At 46.3% G+C, this 16,470-nt stretch overlaps 3 protein-coding genes across 5 annotated transcripts; 2 read left to right on the forward strand and 1 right to left on the reverse strand.

Annotated features, from left to right (window-relative positions):
• Window positions 1-544: 544 nt before the first annotated feature.
• On the reverse strand, window positions 545-3,288 carry LOC120704372 (60S ribosomal protein L2, mitochondrial-like). The gene is made up of 2 exons (XM_039988730.1): window positions 3,086-3,288; window positions 545-2,229 (listed from the first exon to the last, which is right to left on the reverse strand). Exon 2 carries the CDS (start codon window positions 2,158-2,160, stop codon window positions 847-849), a length of 1,314 nt encoding a protein of 437 aa, XP_039844664.1. The 5' UTR covers window positions 2,161-2,229; window positions 3,086-3,288; the 3' UTR covers window positions 545-846.
• A 1,208-nt stretch (window positions 3,289-4,496) lies between these two features.
• Window positions 4,497-8,830, forward strand: LOC120704375 (protein CHLOROPLAST IMPORT APPARATUS 2-like). Its single transcript, XM_039988736.1, has 3 exons — window positions 4,497-6,780; window positions 8,181-8,330; window positions 8,441-8,830. Exons 1-3 carry the CDS (start codon window positions 5,623-5,625, stop codon window positions 8,534-8,536), a joined length of 1,404 nt encoding a protein of 467 aa, XP_039844670.1. The 5' UTR covers window positions 4,497-5,622; the 3' UTR covers window positions 8,537-8,830.
• A 1,966-nt stretch (window positions 8,831-10,796) lies between these two features.
• On the forward strand, window positions 10,797-16,441 carry LOC120704376 (probable aminodeoxychorismate synthase, chloroplastic). Of its 3 annotated transcripts, none has more exons than XM_039988738.1 (13): window positions 10,797-11,136; window positions 11,233-11,364; window positions 11,445-11,512; window positions 11,647-11,711; window positions 11,820-11,886; window positions 12,000-12,287; window positions 12,362-12,502; window positions 12,580-12,831; window positions 13,257-13,336; window positions 13,437-13,530; window positions 14,025-14,107; window positions 14,404-15,054; window positions 15,524-16,441. In XM_039988738.1, the coding sequence occupies exons 1-13, from the start codon at window positions 10,887-10,889 to the stop codon at window positions 16,053-16,055; spliced, it is 2,703 nt and encodes a 900-aa protein (XP_039844672.1). In that variant the 5' UTR covers window positions 10,797-10,886; the 3' UTR covers window positions 16,056-16,441. The 3 variants fall into 3 exon arrangements, with proteins under 3 accessions (XP_039844672.1, XP_039844671.1, XP_039844673.1); XM_039988737.1 differs by having other exon boundaries at window positions 12,362-12,482; window positions 12,560-12,831; XM_039988739.1 differs by having other exon boundaries at window positions 12,362-12,469.
• The last annotated feature ends 29 nt before the right edge of the window (window positions 16,442-16,470 follow it).

Raw genomic sequence — 16,470 nt, forward strand, 5'->3', positions numbered from 1 at the left:
TCAGCACTAATGGGGGGGGGGGGGGGGGGGGGTTCAAGGGGGAGGCGGCAGTTCGCTGCGCCGGTTAGCCGCCGACCCGCCCCCGACCGGCCGACGCCTACTTCCCTCTCTCTACGCTGACCACCCCGTCAGGACGCCGCCTCAGACGACAGAATACGCGATGAAATGCACATCGACATCAATACAAAGAGGCAGGACATAGTACACGAGACGAAAACAGACGTAAAAAAAGGCCATATGCTCAAAGTCTGCATCGATTAGCATGAGGATAGTTTAGGTATAGAAAAGTTGGATTACCCATTTATTTATTGATTCTTGTTATATGAATGAACTTCAATTTTATTCTCGAACAGAATGAACTTCAATTCCAAGACAAGACTTAGACCATGGTTTTGCGTTAATATTTCCAGATTCATATTCTCTCTTGTAAGCAATCGGAACTCTTACCTTGAAATAGTATTCAACTTACATTTGCTGCACAGGATACAACAACCACAGAATCACAGTGACAGTCATGATCAGTTATTATGAACAATATGCAACAGGCAGGAAAAGAACAGGAATAATTTACCAATATGAGTATCTTGTTTCTGAAACAAGCCTTGGTCAGAAAGATTAGAACATCCCTTCACCAACCAGACCAATGGAACAAAAACCAAATGTGCCACAAGTTGTTACAGAAGAAAAAGAAATAGAGAAAGAAATCCACTAATCAGTTTAAGTAGCACATCACAACCAAAGGATGATTATAATTCCCCCCTGCCACCAACACCTGTTCTTTATTTTCTCAACCATAACAAAGAAAAAAAAGAAAGGCCACTCCAGCAAGAGCTTTGTTCCAGCACACTAAGCTTTACGGCTGGCCACACTTGGTGACCGGTACCCGCCTTTAGTGGGCTTTCCCCAGGGAGAAACTGAAGGCCTACCTCCTTTGGTACGCCCCTCCCCTCCACCATGAGGATGATCCACAGGGTTCATAGCAACACCACGGACAACTGGGCGCCTGCCTAACCACCGGCTATGCCCTGCTTTTCTCAGCTTGCGTGTACCATTGCTCGGATTGGAGACTATACCAATTGTAGCACGGCATTTTGAATCGACGGTCTTCTCAGCACCTGAAGGAAGGCGCAGAACACAATGTGCACCTGGCTCCTGGACTACCTTAGCATATGTACCAGCTGCCCGAACCATTTTCCCACCCTGTCCAGGACGACATTCAATATCGTGCACCCACGTTCCAATCCGTGCATTGGCTAATGGTATACAGTTTCCAACCTTTGAGTTGAGGTCAATGATATCATACTGATTAGCTGAGGAACCGAACGAAGAGGCTGAACTCTTAGAAGGTTTCGAGGAATCATAGTTCATCACTTTGCTACCTGGCAGGCATTGGTGACTGGCCAATATATAAGATACTGGTACACAATCAACCTTTCTTTTTGGCTCTTTACTCATACCAATGGACTTTGCGGCCAAGCTAGTGAAGCGGTTAGCTTGTGTCAAAGGCAAAGATTTCTTCTTCAGGTCATTCTGCCACGAGAGAGCAGCTTGACGCTTCATTCTGTGTGCCCAAAGCGCATCATCTGTTGCCCATTTTTGAATTCCAGAAAGAGAAAATGTCTGTTTCCCTTCTTCATTTCCTCTGACTTGAGCGAAGAAAGCGGGCTTGGCACCAGCTAAAGCTATCCTCGGTAAGCTCAATGATGCACCAGAGCTCACAGATGGAATAACTCCATTGCCCAGAGAAGAGTACAGTGCAGAAGAAGCTTCCTTTCCTTTATACTCTCTGCCAGACAATGTTGCAAGGGAAAACCGACCGGAGACATCTGCCGTGGTAGATTCTAGGATCTGAGGCTTGATACTGGGCTCTTGTGGAATCCTGTGGCCACGGAAGTGTACCCCTTGGACCCATCGCACCAGAGCAATGCTAGAGGAGCGGTTCGGGTCATACTCGATCCGCTCAACAATGCCCATAGAGGAGGTCCCCCGCTTGACATCGACTTTCCTCTGCAACCTCTTGGCCCCTCCGCCACGGTGGAAAGAGGTGATGCGCCCCGCTGAGTTCCTCCCGGCTGTCTTGGACGAGCTCAGAGTAAGACGCTTCAGCGCCCCCACCTTCGCCCGATCTCTCACTAGCGAGATAGCGGATTGGCGTGGCATCCTGCTGACAGGGACGGAGTTGTAGCAGGGAGTGGAGAATCCCCAGAATATGCAACGATGCTCTAGGCTCTGCAACATCAAAATATCAAAAGACTAATTAGAGATATGTATAGATAAAGGCAACGTATGCTATGCTAACCACCTTCGTATGCAAACTATGGAAAGTCCAATTTAGACCACCGGATCAAGATCCAAGGGGCATGAGAAGGGGGTAATTTTACAATTAACCGCCTGCCCTTGGATTAGGTAATCACATTTTTGCAAATCCCCCCTCCCACTCCCCTGCGCCCCCTCCTTGGATCTTAATCCGGTGGTCCAGATTGGAGTTTCCATAGTTTGCATACGAAGGTGGTTTGCATAGCATACGTTGCCATAGATAAACCACTATATCCCTCACTAGCTTCAATGCATAGCCCATCTGGCATGACTGCAATGATTCTATCGTGGCATAGCAAAATACCCAGCACGGGGAATTTTTTTTTGCCAAGCATCACAGTCAAACCCACATAAACCTGCATGCACTAAGCAGTTTGTAGCCATATCGTGGCAAATCAGCCGAGCAAAACCTAACCCCTCATCCTTCATCCTTGCCCCTGCACAGCCACGCCAAACCCTAACCGAGCTGATCCCCGACCCACGAACTAATAACTATTCCCATTCGCCGCTCGGCAGACTATCCTCATCAAAGAATTCTTGGAACCAGAGCAGCCTAACTCAACAATTCCAGCTACGTGGATCCAAGACTGTCCTAACCAGACTACCCAAGCACAAATCGACCTGGGAATCCAGCGCGTATCTGGCCTAAAAACCCGATCTTTTCACACAAATCTCAGCCTGGCTTCAAGAAGAACCACCAGCCATCTCCAACGAATCCATCGAGCCCAGTAGAAATGCAAACGGGGAGGATTTAAGGCGAGCCACTAACCAGGCAGCGGTGCGGACGGGGCGGCGCGTGCCCGGTTCAGCCCCCCAGGTGACGACCGGCCGACAGTCACGGCAGGCCTCGAGCGCTGGCGCGAGAGGACGCGAGGAGCCGGCGGCGCGCGGCGGCGGGAGGAGCAGGAGGTTAGGTTAGTCGCCTCGCCTGTGGCGGCGGCTGCGAGTGTCGACGGAAGAAAGGATGGAGCCGGGCCGACGGCGGGTGGTGCTCTGGATTTCGAGAGAGGGGTGGCCCGCACGCTGGTGGGCCGTTCTGGGCCTGAGATGGACCTTTTAGGCCCACTAAACCATAATACCGGCCCACAGAACCAGAATACCGGCCCACCATGACGCCAACTTTTAGCCCACCACATGCGTCCATAGACGGCCCATCACTGTTGGTTGGATGCTTCGCCGAGTCCAGACGACGACCGACCGTTGGTTGGCCGGCGTCGCCGCCGGCGGCGAGGAAGCCAGGTTAGGTCAATTGAACCAGGACGGGATTGATTAGAGTAGGGAGGAGGGTGACGCGAGACAACGACCACCCACCAACCGGGGCACGGTGGCCGCCGTACGCCGTCGTCTTCCGTTACACTATAATAATAATAACAACAGCGAGGAAATCGCCGGCACGGCACTCCGGTGACATCTCCGGGGAGTCCGTCCGTCTAGCGACCTCAGCAATCTCGCTCCCGTGTTCTTCCGGCAGAGGGATGCACAAGTTTTTTTTTTCTCTTTTACGCTTGCAAAGAAAGCGAGTCTGACCCCTATACCAAACAACTGTTTCTTTTCACGTAGCATCATTGTAGTAAATTATAGATTAATTAGACACATTATATTTGTCTCGCGAATTAGCATTCAGCTGTCAGAAGAATTAATAAACAAATTTTATTTGATACTTTAAAATACTAACCTCCGTTCACGAATACTTGTCACTTTTGACTTTTACTATTGCTACTTTGACCGCTAATTATTTAAAAAATATCTAGTTAATGGGAACACTTAGAGTATCATTGTATTTTGTGTCAAGAATACTTTAAGTACGACACATGTTTAAACAATGAATTTATGAGAAAATTGAAATTCAAATTTTGAATAGTAAAGTCAAAGTTGTCAATTATTTGTGAACGGAGGTTAGTAGTAAATTTTTTTTAACGTGACATAGTTTTTAAAAAATCCATGGAAAGAAACAGAATCTGAGTGCAGATGCAGGATCCGTCTCCGTGATCTGATCCTAGTGGGACCCGCACTGTCAGAGAAAAGCCCCGCGTGATCCTTCCCATTCCCGGGTCGCGCGTGAGCTGGAGCGGTAGGCCACACCCACACGGCCGTGGGGCTCCTCCTCTCCGCACACGTGTACCTCGCGGAGGAGCTCGAGCGCGCAACGTGACAAGTCGCGCCCGCGTCAAGACACGCGCAACGACTCGAGACTCTGGTGAGTTGAGAGAGAGAGAGAGAGAGGAGGAAGCAAAGCAATGGCGCTGCGCGGCGGGGCTTACTGGAAGAGCGAGGAGCCGAGGAGAGCGTGACAGTGACAGGCTGATCGCGAGGCAGGCTCGTCTCTTCCGCTGGCTCCACTCCACCCTCCCTCCCTCCTCCATTCGCCAAAACCCTTCTGTTCCTTCGTAATACTAATTAGTAATAATACTAATTAGTAATTCTCCTCCGATCGTTTCCTTCCATCATTGGTTATCGTCGACGGATCCAAGCATAAAGATCTTTTTTTTTCTTTGAGGAAACAAGCAGAAAGATCTTAATCCTGCCGGCCGCGAGTTCAGGCAGCCGTTTTACCAGCTAGCTGCGGCCGTGCTCTGTTTCCTCCGCCCCGCGATTCGTTTTCCACTTTCCGGTCCAGTCCAACCGTGCCACCCCTGCCCTGTGCTGTTCTTGCCGGTTCCTTGCCCAAATCGCCACAGCAGCACGAGCACCTCCTGAACCCAAGCGTGGGCAGCTCGATTACTTTCCGAGTTCGCCCGTTCTTCGAGGTTGGTGCGGTGGTGGTGGTGAGGATGCACTGATGATGCCACTTTGATTAGCACCAACAGCCTGCTGTTTGTTTGCTCTCGGAATCCTTAATCATTTCTCCTCCCTTTTTCTTTCTCGGTGATCGCCTTTTCCCGAGATTTGCATTTTTATTTGTCGGCGACCTTTGGCTCCGTCTCCGAGGGGCAGCCAGATGCAGCGGCAGCGGCAGCGGCAGCAGGCGCTGCTGCTGGTGGTGGAGTTGTGAACAAGAAATTCCTCGGGTTCCACGCGCCTCCCTTTGGCGTTTCGGCCCCTTCCTTTCCTCCCTTTTCCGCTGGTTTTCAGGTGGGGGGTTTTGCGTGGCGTGGGTTGGGTTTAGGAGGGACACCATCTCTCGCCCCTGATTTCGCTCCACTCCCTTTCTTCCATTCGCGGCCTCGGATTGTTGATTGGGTTCCCTTCCCGATTTGTTTCCGCCGAGCTAGAGCCCCCGATCGGGTTTTCTGGGAGAAAAGTTGCGGTTTTTGGGTGAAGTTCTGTTCTTTCTCCTTGTTGGTTGGATCGATCCCCGGCCGGGCGATGGCGTCGTCTTGCATCCCGGCCGGCCTCCGGCTGGACCTGGAGATGGTCAAGGCGGCTGGCGCGGCGGCGGCGCCGCGCCCGGCGCACTCGGCGGCGGCGTCCTCCACGCTCTCGGAGGCGTCCAACGCCTCCGCCTCCTCCTCGGCGACGTCGTCGGTCGCCTCGCTGTCGCTCAAGCGCCCGCGCACGCCGCGGAAGCGGCCCAACCAGACGTACAACGAGGCGGCGGCGCTGCTCGCGTCCATGTACCCCTCCGTCTTCCCCGCCGCCAGGGGGGCCGAGGCGGCGCCGCCCCGCCTGCTCGGCCTCGCCTCCGCCCTCGCCGACGACCCGGGCTGCTCCGACCTCCTCCCGCCGTTCCCCGTCCTCGACCAGGCCGCGTTCCTCCTCCGCGACCTGCCGCCGCTGCCGCCGCAGTCGCCGGCGGCGCCGACGCCGATGAGCCCAGCCCCAGCCAAGAGCTGCCCGTCGCCGGCGGCCGTGAGCAGCGTCTTCAGCGAGTTCCGCGACCCGGCGCCGTCCCCCGCGACCCCCGACGCCGCGGCGGCGGACGAGCCCGGGGAGCTCGACTTCGACGATGATGATGGCTTCGACGCCGACTCTATTCTGTGCAGCGTCGACGAGAGCGCCGCGGAGGGCATCGACGGCATCATGGGCAAGCTATCCATGGAAAACGATGCGGCGGCAGTTTCCAGCGTTAGCTCCATTCTGCCCAGATCCAAGATACACCCTTACCTCAGGAGCCTCATGGTGCTCGGGCTCAGCTTCCGGCAGCACGATCAGCACAACATCACCCAAGCCCTAAAACGGCATAATGTCGATCCTGAATGGTGGATGTGCCCTGCCATACCAGTGAAAGACATTGCGCCGCGGCCACTACCATTGGTGGCAAAACCAATGATGTCGGAGAAGAAGAAGAGTAAGAAGAAGTTATTGGATACCTTATATAAGGATGTGGCCATTGAGCATTGCAAGAAAGAAGAGGAAAGGGTTCCTAACTTTGCCAATGGGGATACTGGAGTTTTGGCATTGCCAGAGACAGGATTGGGGCTGAGGTTGAACACTGAGCGGGTGCTCAAGGCGTGGTGTGGCAGAGGCTCGGTGTTTGCTGACCGCAATGCATCCGACTTACCGTTGTCTTCTGCTCATGTGGTAGTAAGTATTTCCAGCTTCTTTAGATAATATGATTTCTATTGCTGTATTGCAGTTAAAGACAATATTGGCTAGAGTTGTTTGGAACCTGAATTATGTTTGCTAGTCCATATCCTCTGATAAAGCGAATTTTCTTCATATCAGTAGAAGCTTAGATCTTCCATGGTTTCCGTGATTGAAAATCTAACCTGTATTGCTTCATCTTAGTCCACCTACATTTCGAGTCAGTAGCAACACTCTTACAAGAAAATTTTTCTGTCCGTGAAATACTCCAACATCACAAGTGGATGGAAGAAGTCATAGAAATTCAAAATGGATCTTTTCTTCCACTTTACTCTTTATATCAGATTCTGCCCTCATTATCTCTCGTTTGCAGTTTCCAAGTTAATGTAAGAAGTAGAAGAAAGTTTAAGCTTTGTCCTATTTGTTGTGAAAATTTCAGATAGACTATTGAAATAAATGTAATTCACAGGTCCACTGCTTCATATGAGACCTCATATAGCACTTTCATTCATTAATATGAAATTCTGAAGTAACTGCTTTATTTCTGTATTTCTGGATTCTCAAGCTGGCCTTGAAAAACAAGAAACTGAATAAAGGATGATTGAACCAATGAAGAAAAAGAAAAGCCAGAGCCAAAAAAGGAAGGATCTTTTCTTTAGCATCAAAACCTTAGAAAGGCTCCTTACAATCCCTAGCCAGGAAAATGCTCATCCAACAACTAACTTTCAGGCATTTATGCGTCATTTGTGGAAATGTTCCTAATTTAAACAACCTCTCATGTGAGTGACTGAGATTTCCTAACAATTGATGTTTATCTGAACCATTTTAATGAGCCATAGATGGCTAGACCTACTTCTGCAACAATATATGAGTAGGTACCTTAAGGCTTATATTTTTTTTTGAAAAAGACCTTAAGGCTTGTATGCATGCCCAGTTTTGTTGTTGAAGAGTGGTCCAGCTCAAATTCTTAGCCTTGGGATCATGTAAAGAGCTAGCACACTCTAACCAATATGACCTTTCTGCAAATGACCCTTTTAAAATGGTAAAAATATTGGAGCGGTTGTGCTTTTAAGAAAATACGAATTCAGGTTTTCATGAGTATCCATCTAATTTCTGGGAGCATCAAATGTAACAGGTTAATGATAAAACAGTCTAATTGTACAGTTGTACTGCCAGATGGTATATGATTTTATCATATCCCATCTGCTGTTGTAAATAGCATATGAACCTCCTATCGTTCCATTTACGAATATTCTTATTGACAATGTATGTTACATCAACGTGCTGAACAGCTGAAGGCCACTTAAATTACAATACTGCAAACATACCATGTGCCTCTCATGTTCATGCTTACCTGAAAAGCATTCTTCTTACTGACGAGTGTGTAATTTCCATCACAGGTTAAACATGAAGACAGTGATATATTTCCACAGAATGGTACCAGCGCTGTTATCAGGGAAGGCAACATTCTAAAGATGCAGCGCAAGCAGAAGCCATGCGCTCCCCTCCCCTCAAATAAAAATAGCCGGTACTACCGGCCTCGGGTCAATGTAAGCAACAAAAACCTGACTTGATGCGATGACGGTTCTCTCCTGGGAAAACCAACAAATATCTCATATTTTGGATCGTTTCTGAAGGTTTTGGTGCTTTGGTTTGGCAGGGAAGGTTTGTCAGCAAGGCGTATCTTCTCCAGCAACAGCAAGCAGCGGAAAAGGAGAGCCAGCAACAGCAGCAGCAAGCAGCAGAGGAGAGCTAGAGCCTAGAGAAGATGAATCCAGCATCTAGGGGCATTTCTGGGGTTTCACTGACTCCCTAAGAGAAGCAAAAAAAAAAGCTTCTCCATTTTCATTTCTGCAGTGTTATAGTGCTGCAGATGGTAGATATGCCTGTAGAGCGGCTTGATTCCATGGGGATCAGATGGTGGTTTACTTGCAACTTCTCCAGCTTCAGATGCTATTGTAAAGAAGGCCAGAAGGGCCGTGGAGTAATATCCCAACCAGTTTAATGGAACCGTGTTGTTGGAGCGCTTATGCAATTCCCGTTGTTTCCCGTTTTGGGGTAATTTTTGCCACACGAAGCTCACAGGCATGGAAAACGCGATCTTTGCTGGTGAACACTACAAAAACGTGTAAATTTGCTGCTAGACAGGGTTCTAATGTTCAGCGAATATCCACGATGTTGCAGTGTCTATAATAAGGATGGGGTTTTCCCCTTTCTTTCAGCAAGAGTGAGCTCTTTCGGTGTCCTCGAGCGAAGTGACACGTTTTGGAAGCCCGTGGCAAAATTTACCCCATTTTTATCAGAGATATTTGTCTGCTGAGATGTGGGGTGGTCTGATAATCTGATTCTGCACTCGTCATGTGAATTCTGATTTCTGAATAGGGTAACCAGTAGAACAGTCGACTGAGAAAGTTCTTATTCGGGCCGCCCTATCGGACAGCGATAGAGGAGAAAGCTGATGTCACTGCATCAAACCACTCATCATGGAAATGCTTTTTGTTGATCTAGTACTAGCGAATCAAGGGGTGTTTAGTTGCGCTCCGTAATTTTTTTTAAAATGCATTTTTCTACATTTGAAGTACTAAATATAGATTAATCACAAAAATAATTACAGAACCCGTTTGTAAATCGCGAGACGAATCTAATGAGCCTAATTAGTCCGTCATTAGAGGTTGTTTACTGTAGCATTACTGTAGCAATTTAGCACCTAATTACAGCCTAATTAGGTTCATTAGATTCGTCTCGTCATTTACAGACAGCAGTCACAATGCGTTTTTTATTTCGTCTAGATTTAATTCTCCATGCAGGTGACGGAAAAAAAAAATGGAATTTTGAATTTTGTAACTAAACACGGGCCAAGTCGTGGAGGGTTGGTGTCCTGAATGCACGTGGCAACAAACCAGGTTGTTGCAGTTGCTGCTTGCACAAGCTATTAGCAGGTTGGAAACTTGGAATGAATCACCAAAACTCCAATTCGCTCATAAGTCGACAGAACCACTACTGGCCTGGTCCATGCTGATTTTAGGCCTAATCAAAACACAGCTTGAGTAAATCTGACAGCACCAGTACCAGTGCACCACTACCGGTCTGGCCAACTAAATTACTTCAACATGTTAACGCAGAACTAAAAATATTCTGACATCTAGTATGGCCGATGATTTTTAGTGGTGCGCGTAATTTGACCGTTCCGACTTCCGAATCATGCGTTGACCGACATCTAGTCTAAATCTTTTAGAGTAAAAAAGTATATGAATGTCACAGATTTTAACTTCTTATTGAAAGCACCTCCCTGGCGTATATGAATGTCACAGTTTTATAAACAACTTTCCACACCACTGCAAATCATCGGTTTTATTCTTAGGTCCTGTTTGGATCCCAACTTTTTTCAAAAGTCCCTATCACATCAAAAAGAATCTTACTATTTTATAGTATTAAATAAAATCTGTTTATAAATGTTTTTTGACAGCTGAGTGCTTTTTCGCGAGACGAATCTAATGAGCCTAATTAATTCATAATTTGCTACAGCGATGTTACAGTAACCATTCGCTAATCATGGATTAAGAAACGTCATTAGATTAGTCTCGCAGTTTAGTCCCAGGATTCTGCAGTTTAGTCCCAGGATTCTGCAGTTAATTTTATAATTAACATTTATTTAATACTTCTAAATACTAAAAAATTTCTGGGATTTTTTCTAAGTCTCTGTTCCAAAACACCGCCTTAGACAAAAGCCCGAGGCCCAGCTTTACCTGGAAAGCAGATCGAATCATCAGTTAGATTTGGACACGGAGTTGGGAGCAAAGCAACGGCCGTCGTCACCGTCATCGTCATCGACTCGTGGTTGTTGTTGCGGTACTGTGGCCGAGCTCGCCGCCTCGCCGGCGTGGGCAGTTGGTGGAGACGGCGACGGCACTTGGGCACGGCACACCCGCCGAGACGATGACAATTCCCATTGGGCACAGCTCTTGGTGAAGGTCGGCAGAAAAGCGAGCTCCGATAAATAAATGAAACAGCGGAAATAGAAACGGAGCGCGCACTCCCGACCCCAAAAAAGGAGGCGCCTTTTTTCTCTCCTTCTCCCTCCCGGATCCTCCGCGCGCGCCGCCACGATGGCCGCCGCCCTCCGCCTCCCGGCGGCGAGGTGGGCCCCCCTGCCTCCCCAAGTGCCGGCCTCCGCCTCCTCCTCCTCCTCCGCCGCGCGTCGGGCCCGCCCCCCTCCCCGCCTCGCGGCGCGGCGGGCGAAGGGGGAGGAGGCGCCGGAGCCGGTCGAGGCGCAGGTGCCGGTGAGGACGCTACTGATCGACAACTACGACAGCTACACCTACAACATCTTCCAGGAGCTGTCGGTCGTCAACGGCGGTGAGTAGAACGAGAGCTCCCTTCTCGGGCGTGCTCATTGCGCCTTCTCGGGCTAGCGGTGTTGAACTGACGGAAGCTCATGACGCTCCGACGCAGTGCCGCCAGTGGTCGTGCGCAACGACGAGTGGACGTGGAGGGACGTCTTCAACCGGGTGTACAAGAACAGGTCCTTCGACAACATCGTCATCTCCCCTGGCCCTGGATCTCCGGCGTGCCCCGCCGACATAGGTGAGCTTAATTCTTCAGTGAAGCTTGTTCGTTCATATTAAGCGCAACTTACTTATCTGGTGAATGCTTTATTTTCTAAGGTGTATGTCTGCGGATACTTTTGGAGTGTGGAGACGTACCCATCCTGGGTGTCTGCCTTGGCCACCAGGTGATATCTGCCTTTCCATTCTAGTGTTTCCCATGTGAACTTATTCTTTTATCAGTCTTGACAAAGAAATTATGCAAGGATCATGTGGTGTTAACTTTACCTGAAATGTACGTTGTTGTGTTGGATCATTGCAGGCCCTTGGATTTGTACATGGCGCTAAGATTGTTCACGCTCCGGAGGCTATACATGGAAGACTCAGGCAAGGCCTTGATTTCTGTTACATGAAAAATAAACCTACAAGGAGTGGTGATTCTCTGCTCAGTTCTAGCTATTCCTACAGCTGACACGTGATTTTGACTTCCCTCAGTGAAATTGAGCATGATGGGTGCTACCTCTTTAATTGTATTCCATCTGGTAGAAACTCTGGATTCAAGGTTAGTGTACCCCTTGTGCCTTGTGCTCAAGCCGTGCCATTTAGGTTCAGAGTTCAGGCTTCAATTTATGTATGCACTGTGAAGGGTCTTGTACTTACTGGTTCTATTTTCAGGTAGTCAGGTATCATTCTCTTGTAATAGAACCAGGATCTCTACCTGATGATCTTATATCAATAGCGTGGACTGCTTCTCCAAATTTGCTCTCTTACCTTGAAAGCGACCGAACAAATGTTAGTGCCCTCCTGGGATCATTGGACAACAACTTTATGGCAGTGTCTCTAGAACACAGCATCAGTGGTGGGGAACTATCCAACATGAGCAATGGCAATGCTAGTGAGTCAGATGGTTCCAGGGTTATAATGGCCATCAAGCACTCTAGCAGGCCTCACTATGGAGTGCAGGTATTCTAGTTTCTCCTGTGCAATAATTTCTCTAACTTGTATCCAACTGTTCTTACACATGATTTTTTTTTCAGTTTCATCCAGAGAGCGTTGCTACTCATCATGGAAGACAGATTTTTCAAAACTTTAAGAAGATGACAAGAGATTTTGGATTGCACTCATCATGGCTTCAGGAAAGAAAGGTTCACAGTATTGGTAAACTGGAAAGATCTCAAGTACTATCTGTGATGAAATTGTTTGACATAAATCTCCTTTATGCGTCATTTAAGTAGACATTCCTGTTGTTCCGCAGGTCAAATCTTCTGGCCAATGTGGTTCTGTCTCCAAGGATTTGTTGCATACTGAAAGACTGGGACTCTTGGAGCCTAATGGGGCTCTCATGCTTGCAAAGAGAGCCCTTGGGAAGAAATGTTTACGATTGCGATGGAAGAAGATCGATAACTTCCTCAGCCCTGCAGTTGGATCTGATGACATTTTTGCGGTGCTCTTTGGCCGTCAAAGCGGTGAAGACACATTTTGGCTGGATAGCTCATCAGTTGATCAGGTACCTTACTCTTAACCAATCATCGATTTAGTTTCATTCTATAGATTTCATCACATGTGAAATGAAGCTTGACAGGGCTATAGATTTCATCAGTTGATCAGGTACACAGTCACATTTGATGCTATGAACAAGCCTTTGAACGTAAGAATTGTAGTAAACTAGGTTGTTAGATAAATGTGTTTCGTCCTAGCTGGTAAAGCAATAAAAAAAGGTCAGTAAGACAAAAAAAAAGAGAGCTGATGATATGTTTATCTTCAACTCTTCATCTTTATGAATCGAGCTGCAGTCAATGTCTAGTTGAGTGACTAAGCTTGTAATTTGTTGGAAACTTGTTTGGATTTTTTTTTCTTCCCTTATGGATATAGTGTATTCACTTTATGTGTTAATAGTCTTTCGCCTTTGTTGTGATCTTCTTCTGCTTGCAGAATAGGGCACGCTTTTCATTCATGGGTGGTAAAGGTGGGTCCCTATGGAAGCAAATGACATTCCACCTCTCTGGTCAAAGGTAAGAAATCGCTTTCACAAAACAGAAGGAAACATACTTCAATGCATTATCCATGCCAGCATGTGATATAGACCTTTGCATTTCACAAATTCTGGTCCAGAGCCAATTGTGGAGGAACCCTTACTACCCGAGATGCTTATGGATCTACTGCCAACATCTTTATCAAAGAGGGCTTTTTGGAGTTCCTTGACAAGGTACATGCTGAAAGATTACTGATGATTATGCTAATTATGCAATCTCACTAATTTTGTGTGTTGAATTGATCATAACCTTATGGCTGCCAGTTGCGACTATCCAAGTTTTGTATTCCGAATAATTTTCTCAACCAGAAATAATTGTATATATATTCATTAAGGTACAATGAACTCAACTGTTATTTTGATGAAATAAGAGCCGAATTGTTTTGTTGAAAATGAATGACTTGTGTACAAGGTTGGGCATAGATCACTCACCAATATATGAACTTTCACAGTCCCCACATCACAGAGTAACAAACTAAGAGCGTTACTAGGTTATGTACTCAATGGGCAGCAAGCCATGAGAAACAATATCTGTTGATCTAACTCAGCATGTCGCATTCTTGACGAAGATAGTATCTGTATTCTGCACATCTCATGACCAGCCCAACCTTGGGCAAATTGTGGCATGCATTTGTCTGAGTTTTGATTCACTGTTTTGCAATTTGCAGGAGATTCAGTCCATTCAATACAATGAAAAGGATTACGAAGGACTGCCTTTTGACTTCCATGGTGGCTTTGTTGGATATCTAGGGTATGTTGATTTGCTATCATGACTGATGCTTTTCTTTTTCTTGAAATATACACTTGTAATTGCAGATTAGATGTAAAAAATGCATTGATTTTTTTCCCTACAGCTGGACTAGTTTCATGGTACAAGCATTTTTTTAGACCATGCTACAAACAAAATTTTTCAATCTTGTCCTCCCCACTCCCTTAATTGTCTTGCATGGACATTTTGTACTTTAATTAATTCCTGTTGTATTATCTATATTTTTTGGAGTCCTTCAAGCTTCCCTTTGAACCTCTTTAGTGTTCACCTGAAACCAGGTATGGTCTTAAAGTTGAGTGTGATGCATCATCTAACATGGCCAAATCAAGTACTCCTGATGCATGCTTCTTCTTTGCGGACAACACTGTGGTGGTTGATCACAGTAATGGTGATGTGTACATTTTATCATTGCATGATGAATTTTCTTCAAGTAATGGAGATGGGATGTGCAGAAATTCAAAACATAATTCATGGTTATTGGAGACTGAGAAGAAGCTTCTTAGACTGGGTGCTATGCCTCCAGGATTGCTGATTAATGGGAAAGCGTATGCTATATCATCCAATGTCGCTAAACAAAGTTTTGTTGTAGAGAAATCAAAGGATCAATATATTAGAGATGTTCAGAGTTGCCTGGACTATATCAGAGATGGAGAAAGCTATGAGTTATGCTTAACTACTCAGATGAAGAGAAGAGTAGACTATATAAATGCGCTCCAGCTCTACTTTAAATTGAGAAAACAAAATCCAGCACCTTATGCAGCCTGGCTTAACTTCTCCTCAGAAAACTTGAGCATATGTTGCTCTTCTCCTGAAAGGTTTCTGCGACTAGATCGAGATAAAATTCTAGAAGCAAAACCGATCAAGGGCACTATAGCACGTGGCAGAACACCAGAGGAAGATGAATGCCTGCGTTTGCAGTTGAAATACAGGCAAGTGTAAATATATTCTTTTCCGTTGAGATGTCTTGGCTCAATTTTTCAGGAAATGTTGAACTTGGGTTTTCTTTGTTTCTCATGATTTATTTTATTTGATATTCCCTTTTGAATTAAGTGTCTTTTGAAGTGGTCTTCCTAAAGAAGTTAGTATACGTAACCACATTCTTTGTTCATAATAAGCTTGGTTCAGTAGCCTGGTGTTGCCTGCTCAAGCTCATTTAGTTTTCAGCGTCACAGATCTATGATAGAAAATGTCACGGTTGTATAACATTTACTGTGAACATCAGGATTGTCTCTTTTCTTTTGTTTCATTGGACGTTTCTACAGTCAAAATTGCATTTATGTATTCCTTTCCTTGCAGTGCAGTTTTATTAAAACTGTCAATGCATTACGGTTATGATTTAAGTCACAGACTCATATGCTGGTAGTTTTTTCTCCTTTTACATGTGCTCAACTTCAACAGTGAAAAAGATCAGGCTGAGAACTTGATGATTGTTGACCTCCTAAGAAACGATCTGGGCAAGGTTTGTGAACCTGGGAGTGTTCATGTTCCTCGTCTCATGGATGTAGAGTCATATAAAGCTGTTCACACCATGGTGAGTACCATCCGTGGAACAAAGAAGTCGAATCTGAGCCCTGTCGATTGTGTCAAAGCATCCTTTCCAGGTGGTTCAATGACTGGGGCCCCTAAAGTTCGATCAATGGAGATTCTTGATTCACTTGAATCTAGTCCGAGAGGTATCTATTCAGGATCCATTGGGTTCTTTTCATATAACCACATGTTCGATCTGAATATTGTGATCCGGACGGTCATCCTGCACAATGGAGAAGCTACAGTAGGGGCAGGTGGGGCAATTGTAGCATTGTCAAACCCAGAGGCAGAATATGACGAAATGATGCTTAAAGCAAGAGCACCTACCAAGGTGGTTGAAGATTGCAGTCAAACAATTTACAGTTCAGATCGATTGGATTCAATGCAGGCAACGACAAGTTAGATCAGATAGCACAAGAACTTTCTGACAAATTTGATCTCAGCGATTGGTGTGCATGCTAATGGACATTGGTAGTGGAATGGGTCAACTGGGGACGGCAAGGGCAGGTCTTTTTTATATGAAGAATGCCAGATTCATGGTGGCATATACAGTGTGTTATGAACTGCAGGCTGCAGCTACAAAAACATCATACAGGATCAGTTTGTACCCCACTAGATCATCAAAGAAATACTAATACGTTTTGTGTATTTATTTGTTCATCAGTTCATGTAATATCCGTCTAGGGAGTTGCATTCTGTAACAAAGTTCACGGTCAAATTGTGTCTGACAAGTAAAAGAAAGCGACATGGTTTTGCTGCACCTAATTCAGGGTATATTCATTGATCTTATAAGTTTCCCCTCAATTTGTGGAGAATTT

The sequence above is a fragment of the Panicum virgatum genome, chromosome 4K, assembly GCF_016808335.1.
Source record: "Panicum virgatum strain AP13 chromosome 4K, P.virgatum_v5, whole genome shotgun sequence".
Taxonomy (NCBI): domain Eukaryota; kingdom Viridiplantae; phylum Streptophyta; class Magnoliopsida; order Poales; family Poaceae; genus Panicum; species Panicum virgatum.